The 8,077-nt window shown below is 45.6% G+C and overlaps 1 protein-coding gene across 1 annotated transcript in view; it reads left to right on the forward strand.

Annotated features, from left to right (window-relative positions):
• The first annotated feature begins 2,129 nt into the window (after positions 1–2,129).
• ARHGEF11 (Rho guanine nucleotide exchange factor 11) overlaps positions 2,130–8,077 on the forward strand; it is a 116,368-nt gene continuing 110,420 nt past the window's right edge. Inside the window, 1 exon segment of the mRNA XM_023516400.1 lies at positions 2,130–3,719. Coding sequence (XP_023372168.1) covers positions 3,688–3,719 — 32 coding nt within the window. The 5' untranslated portion in view covers positions 2,130–3,687.

Consider the following 8,077-nt stretch of genomic DNA (forward strand, 5'->3'; position numbering starts at 1 on the left):
GCTGGGTTTGAACCCACCACCTCTAGCATATGGAGCTGGCACCCTACTCCTTGAGCCACAGGCACCACCCTTAAATGAAGGTTCTTAATGGTTTGAACTCATTTGTTAAAAACAGAAAAATGTAACACCTTCCAATCATTCAAGAAGAACTGACTTATATAATTTAGTAGTAGAATTTAGATGTAAATTCTAAGATGTAAATTTAGTACTAGAATTTCAACTAAAAGTCTTTGCCTCATTGGTGTATAGGATCACAATGAGTATTATGATTTAACAAATGTAATGAAGGATATACTTCTTTCATTTAAATCTACCTATCTTTGACAAGCATCATTTCCAATTATGGCATCCATTACTTTCACTAAAAAGTATGATTTTTAGGGTAGCACCCATGGTTCAAAGGATAGGGCACCAGCCCCATATGCTGGAGGTGGTGGTTGGTTCAAACCCAGCTGTGGCCAAAAACAGCAAAAAAAAAAAAAAAAAAAAAAAAAAAAGTATGATTTTTAAAATGTGCTTTATCTTTATTTTGGCCTTTTAATATTTCTACACCAGGGTATGTTTTATAAGGTATGTAATAAAATACATATAAATAATTATTTAAAAGATAAATATTTCATATTAAAGATGTTAAAATGTTTGGGGACCACTGGTCTATCACCACTGAGGATCATTTTTACAGGTAGTATGGAAAAGGAAGACAATAAAGTCAACAGTGATCTGGACTGTGGTGCTTGGGGGGTGGGCGTGTAGACCACCTGTTTCCTAAAAAACTCCCCAGAATTCTGGTCTCTGGGGTTAGTGGAGATAGGGTGAAGGCTGCAGGCTCTTGCTTTATTTGCCCAACTGTACCTGACAGAATTTGGGGAAAGCCCCTGGTTCAGAGTAGGTTTGCACTTGAGGCTTATTATAATAGTTTATTTTTCCTCTTGCTATATGCATACCCACCACTTAACACTGGTGGGGTCACTCAGAGCTTACCAATGTGTACGGATACATTTACATATGCACCCCAAGGGCAATCTAGGTAGCGTAGAAGTGAGAGGACATATGCAAACACACCGCTGCCTGCAGAGTATTTTACAAGGGCATTTACCTAGGCAAGAAGACAAAGTTCACTCCCGGTCCTAGTAATAAAGTTTCCCTTTTATTTTAATTACAATAGGACTTCTATAAACTGATCGCCCAAGGGACTGTCACAAACCGGTCAACATACCAATGTGGTCAACAAAAGGAACTGGGCCACTGTACTAACACGTATGTGGCGCCATGTCCTGCTTATGGAAATCAGGTCAACTTAAGGCAGTGGTCAGTGTGGGGAGGTGGTCAACTATGGAGGTTCTACTATATTTTTAATCATAATGCTTGGGACCTTCTGACTAATGTCATGTTACTTAAAAAGATTTAGAAGCTGTGATTGTGTGAGAGGGGGTTATGAAAAACTTCCGGAAAGGCTCTTCCAGAGCCTACACAAACGCTTTACCCAGGTGGATAGTAAGATGCCCAAGCCGAGAGGAAAACTGAGGTCTCTCCGCAATGTCCGGGGCATTAGCAGTGGGGACGCCACAGAAACGGGAGGAAGCCTATTTAAAAGAACTCCTGAAACACACGAAGTAGGCTGCGAGAAATTTTTGAAAAAATAAGATCAGACAAGAGGTGGAGAAGAGGGGATGTGGCGGCGAGGGCAGGAGATGCCGGGAGCGCAGAGGCCAACCTGCGCCCGCGGGCGCCGCGGCGGGTGGGAAGGGCTGAGGGACAAAGGTCGGGTCCCGAGCGTAAGTCGGTAACGGGCAGAACACCCAAGGAAAGGGGCGAGAAGGCACCTGGGCTACAGCTGCGGCGGAGACGGCGCGCGGTGCCTTGAGGGGTCAGGGCTGGGGTGGCCCGGCCGGGCAGCGGCGGAGATCTGGATGAGCCGGGGGCCAGCTAGGCCGCGCGGAGAGGCCGGGCCGGTGACCGAGGGCCCCGGCGGGGACCAGCCGAGAAGCAACGGCGAGATGCCGCAGAGGGCTGGGCGCGCAGGGTGTCCCGGCCGGGGCCGGGGCCGGGCGGGCCGGGGGCGAACGCGGCGGTCGTAAGACCCGCAGAGAGGAGGCGTCGGCGTCGCGGCGCCCCGGCCGCCCGGCGTGAGGGGAGAGGCCGGCGGGCGGCGCGGGAGGAGGAGGAGCCTGCGGCCCCGCCCAGCGGAGCGAGGGAAGGAGAAAGGCTCGGGGAGGGGGCGGGGGGCGGCCGGCCAGGCCTGCGCCCCAGCGAGCGGCGAGCCGAGGGGGAAGGGGCCGGAAGGAGGCGAGCGCGGCCGCAACGCCGGGAGTCGGGCGCCCGCTCGTGCCGCCGCCGCGGTCTCCCCTGTCTGCACCCGGCTCGAGGTCCGAGCGGCCGCGAAGGCCGGAGCGCGGCTGCCGGGCGTGGGGCGAGTGGCCAGCGGGGCCGGGAGCAGAGGCCGGGCCGGCCGCCCAGCGCGGGGCGCGGTGGGCTCCTGCCTGCAGGAGGAGGCGAGGGGCCGAGAAGGAAAAGAGGCCGAAAGGAGCCAGGCGGGCGGATTTTCCTGGAGGCTGGTGCGGAAGAAAATCCCACCGCGAACTCAAATCCACGATTGTAATCCAAACGAATAATAATAAGGGAGCAGTTTTTCTGGCCGGGCGAAAGGGAAAGAGGGAGAGGGCGAGAGAAGGGGTAACAGGAGGAAGCGAAACCTCCGTTTCATGGAAGCTGAGGCCAGAGAAATTTTCGGAGCCTGGATGTGGAGAAGCCAAACAGAACTAACTCAGGAAATTGTCTTTCAGAAAAAGGCCGAAATTAGGCTGGGTTTGAGAATCAGGCTGGGGTAGGTTGAGGAACCTGCAAGTTTAAAGGAAAAAGAAAAAGGAGAGGAGATTTTCTCTGGTTTGTGATTCTTGCTACCATTTTTAAAGGTAAAAAGCCTTGCATTTCAGGTTGTGTTTTTTTTTCTTTTTGGTCCAATTGGCTCATTTAAGAATTTAAAAACCTTTAATGTAAAAGCTTTTTGTTTTTTAAAGAAGTCCATAAATTTTGGTTTCCAGGGTTGGAGTAGACTTGGAAGGAGTGCTCTTGTGTACATACTGTTGTATGGTTTTATTTATTTGTTTTTTACTGTGCAAATCAGGTAGTTTTTTTTCCAAGTGCCATTTCAGATTTGTTCATATTTTTTCCTTCCTTCAAATATATCTGCTGTTGTCATTTTAAGGATTAGAGACCAGAAAATTATTTTTTTCCTCTTTGAAGCTAGAGGCTCTCTTGCCAACAGAAGGACAGCTGGGAAAACTGGATTTAAAGGATGTTTTTGTGTGTATTATGAAGTTAAGAGTAATATTTTGAAGGCGCATTCTTTCTGTGGTTCATTTTGTAGCCCATACTGCTAACCTTGAAGAGATTTGTGGTTGGGTTTTTGGTTTCCAAGAAGGTCATAGTTTTTATTCCTTTCCTTTCGGTTTTTTTTTTTTTTTTTAAAAGGAGGGAAGGGAAAGGGGGCTAAGAAAAGAGACCATGTTAACTGGTAGAAGTAGAATGGAACGGCAGTTACCAGGGTCCTGAGAACTGCGGCAAAAAGGATTCAGTCTTCAAGTTGGGAGGCCCACCTCTCACCTTCCTTAAAAATTGCAAGTGCTTTGATCCTGACCAAGACACCAAAGCTACAGGATTCTGGAACATTGGAGACACTGAGGAACCATGAGTGTAAGGTTACCCCAGAGTATAGACAGGTAGGTTTGCTAATAATTTGGTTTTGCAACACTTTAAAGGAAAGACTGGGGGGGGGGTGTCACATTTTAGTAAAAGATTGCAAAATAAGGGTCTGTATGAGCTGTGGGAATTGGTGGTTTGGGAGCAGTGGTCTCTAGGGAAGGTTGTCATGTCTGTTTATGTTCTCTGTGTGTGTCCATGTTCAAAACATAGAGCTTGATTCGGGGTCTTTTTAATACAAGCAATAAACAGTGAGGGAAGGAGGGGCAAATGCTTCCACTGGCTTTGACTTTTGCCACGCTAGAGGCTGGATTTGGGTCCTCCCAAGTTGCCAGCTTTGGGATGGGAGGGAGGGAGGCACAAGCCTGGTCATGTGAACCCCCAGGGAGGACTGGGACTGGCTTTAGGTGTTGGAACTGCTGGGGTAAGGGCCCCAGCAGGGGTGTGGGGCACCGCCAGGCTGGTTGCTGTGGAATGGTGGGGCTTGGTGATGGGGTGGATGCCATTTCTAGTATGAAGAGGATGTTCTTGGCCTGAGTGGTGGGACAGAAAACACCCTTTGCACCCATATAGGTCTGGATTTTCACCAGTGGCTGAAACGACCCCAAAATACAAACAAAAATTTCCTCCCCTCCAAGCTTAGAGTATAAATTGAGACCTGCCAAGCCGCTGATACTCTAGGTTAAATCTTCCTAGCCATTTTAATAAGCTTGATTCCGCAAAATAGGCCGCCTTCTGCCTAGAGCTAGAAGGAGTTGTTTTGGGCTCTCAGACCTGGGTGGGCAGAAGCTCTGGTCCCGAGTCTGAGCACATGACACCCCTTTCCCCAGAGTGCCTAGCCTTCCCTGTATCACTGGTTATGTTACAGAGTGGCTTTAATTCTTTCTCCCAAAGGATTGGACAACTTTGTAAGGTGTCTGCCTTTTCTTCCTTTGCCCCCTCCTCAACCCTTCCTTCCTTGAGGATCTTGAGGGGATGTGTTTTGTGGGTTCTGCACACATCCTGACTAGAGAGACAGGCACTGGGGAATGAACAGCACAGGAAGGGCCTGGGACAAACAGTATTGGAGAGAGAGGGGAGAATGTCTGGGAGAGTAGTTGGGCTCCTCTGTCAACCTTTGGTTACCCATGCTAATCATAATTTCTTTTTGGCTGTGGAATGTGGCCTAAAATGCATATAATCTCTTCCAAACGCTAATCTCCGTATTGCCTCAGAATCCTTTTGAGATTAGTCCAGCAATGCCTAGGCAGGGAACTGACTGGGCAGTGGGAAGAGGAGGCAGACGACCACAAAGGACCATGGCTGCTTCCCACCCCCAGCTCCTCTGTCAGCCTCTGTCGTGTGACCCTGGGAAAGGGGGAACTGAGGCACGTCAAGATGAGGAGGTGAAATGGTTTACATGGCTGCTCTTCCCTTTTCTTCCTCTTGGAATTCAGGAATTAGTATATTTGCCTTTTAAAAATTTGTATGGTGAATGATTTCTGTTAATTCAGGGATGTGAGAATATTGTGGGGATGCAAGGAGGCAGTGAGGGTTCCTGGATTGATACAAGATGTTCTTCTGGGAGTTGGGATACACAAATCCAAATTTCAGGATTTGTGTACACATTATGGTTTCCTAAGTGCTTTTATAGAATATATCTCATATGACTCTCAGTATTTTTATGAGGTAGACAAATCAGGTTATTCCCATTTTACAGAGGGGGAAACTGAGGCTCCTAGTGCAATCTTGCCTCACTGTTGGCAGAATCTGGACTTAAACACAGGTCTCTGATTCTGAATCCATGGCTGTTTTCATTGCCCCACCATATCCAGCTAGACACGGTCCTATAGAACGTGTGGGGCACGATTTTATCTCTCCTTAGTAGTAGAGTAAGATGCTCTTTAGCGGCCAGGGTGTTTTCTTGCACTTCTCTCTTTAACAATCTCCAGGCCTTGCAGCTATAAGTTCTGTAGTTAAAGCACTGTTTTCTCCTGAGGGATAACACAGGGCAGAGAGCATTCCTCACCTCCATTCCTCCTGATTCTCTCCCCCACTAAGAAGGTCAGCGCTAGGACCCAGGTTCCTGTCTAGGTATCTAGCTACATTGGATCTTGGCCCCTTTGCTTTAGGCATATTGAACCTTTTGACATCAAGGCTCAATACCCCAAGGATTTTAAATATTCTGTAGTCTTAAACTGTACTAGAAGGATTGAGTGGAATAAAATGCTAGTTTTGGAGAAAAAGATTCTTTTTTAGTTTATCAGTTTGGTATGTAGAAAGCCTACCATAAGGTACTATAAGAGTGTTTAAGAAAATTAAAATATGTAGTTCTTGGTCACAGAGAGCATTCGGTCTGGTTAAGGGACTAGGAAACATACAGGACTCTTGAAGACCACACAAAAGCAACACTAGACAGTCAGCAGTGTGAAAGCAGAGACTGTGCTTCGTTTGCTGTGTTTTGTGTGTGCCCAGTTCAGTGCCTTGCGTGTAGTTAGTACTCAAGATATGTGGCAGTGAATGTTGGAGTGAACATAATCGGCAAGTATAAATTCCTCCATTTCAGTTTTTTCAACATCCATGTGTTAATTTAAATGTAGTCAAAATGAGGTCAGTTAGAGAAGATTTCCTGGATAATGTGTATTTTCTACAAGATAAGCAACATGATAGAGGGATAGATGGAGAGAGATTGTAGCTAGGAGTAAAGGAGACTTTGGAATATTTATTTGGCAGTGTTTTCCCTCCTGTAGTTCCCTTTGGGGACTGACTCCTGGATCCATAGAAAAAATAAGGTATTTGCAACTATCTTTATGGTTTAGTGTTGATCAGTCGTTATTCAAAGATGGGCTAAATGTAGCTGTTGATGTCTTTCAGTTTTTGTCCAGGGACAACTTATTGCCCATTGTTATATGTTCATTTCAAGAGTTTCTAAAAATGTGTTTGATATTACAAATAAATAATGATACTGAGTTATTTTTTTCAAGAGTGGTCATGAGTTTTGCTAAGCCATCTGTATCCATGTGTCTAGTTTCCCATGGCAAATGTTTTTGAGACAGCTAGGTGGGTTAGGACTTTATATCCATGAAACAGCTTTTCTCTATGCAAAGTTAGTACATATGAAGACCAAACCAAACAGAAGTATTCAGTTTTAAGCTACAAGTTCTTGGTTTAAGCCCTGGCTTTCCCCTTAACTATGTGACCTTGGGCAAGTCACATGTCTCCTCTGGCTTCCTTGTGTGTAAAGCAGTACTAGCTCATTTCTGGAAAGTACTTTCCAGTTCACAAATATTTTTGCATAGTGTGTCATTTGAGGATTATAATGTTTATTGCATCTCTTTCACAGGGTTGTTGAAAGGAACAAATCAAATAGGATAATATATTTCAAATTGCTTTTAAACTGTAAAACTCTGTATAAATTTTACATGGTAAACTTGTGGATTTGATTTAGCTTAATGCACTACGTTCTGAGCTAAGGAGCCCAAAACAAATTAAAGATGACTGAGAGATCTTTCCATCATTATGAAGAATTTAAGCAAAATGAACAGGGCTTATTGTTGCAGAAGTACACGGGTTAGCAAGAAGGACACTGGTTAGGAACTCACTGGTCTGGGTTGGGTGATCATACTAGAAGAGTGTGAGAAGAGGAAGGTTGTTAAATCTCCTTCCTAGGAGTTTTGATTAATGGGAGAAACTTCATCTACCTTGGCTCACTTAGATGTCTTTCAGTGACAGGGATGGAAAGGATTTGTTTTGTGATCTCTGGCCATTACTTGTCTTAGAAGCATATGACTTTCCTAATTCAAAATGAATGCAGACCCAGCAAATGTTCCTCTCAGGGGTCTCCTCCCTCTTTGGCTTCTCCAAACATTTAGCCAAGCTTCTGTCTAGTTTAGAAGGCTGGCCTCTCAGAATGATACCAGGGGTCCAAAGTTACAAATAGTAAATCCCCAGAACTGCTGAGTCTTTTCCAAAATGTACCCTTATTCCCATCTAGGGGTATGAGATGAGAGATGGCAATGGATTTGCAGTTGAAACATTTGGCAATTAATCACCATTATGAGCAGGATCAGGCCAAGCTTAGCTTAAGATACTCACAAACCTTTCTGAAAGAAGGTTTGATTAATAAATTTATTTAGCTTTCTTCATAGGGTAAAAAAGCACGTTTCCCATGGCAAATGTTTTTGAGACAGCCAGGTGCATTATGAGTTTATAGTTCACCCAGAAGAGTTTCTGCCTCCCAGAGCTTCTGTCTACCCATTTTGGAGAACAGACAAATAATAAGAAAAATTAAATGAAAACAATGAGTTCATCAAAAGTAAAAATGGGCTCGGCGCCTGTGGCTCAAGCGGCTAAGGCGCCAGCCACATACACCTAAGGTGGCGGGTTCGAATCCCCAGCC

The sequence above is a fragment of the Otolemur garnettii genome, unplaced genomic scaffold (assembly GCF_000181295.1).
Source record: "Otolemur garnettii isolate 467f Iridium unplaced genomic scaffold, OtoGar3 scaffold00091, whole genome shotgun sequence".
NCBI lineage: Eukaryota > Metazoa > Chordata > Mammalia > Primates > Galagidae > Otolemur > Otolemur garnettii.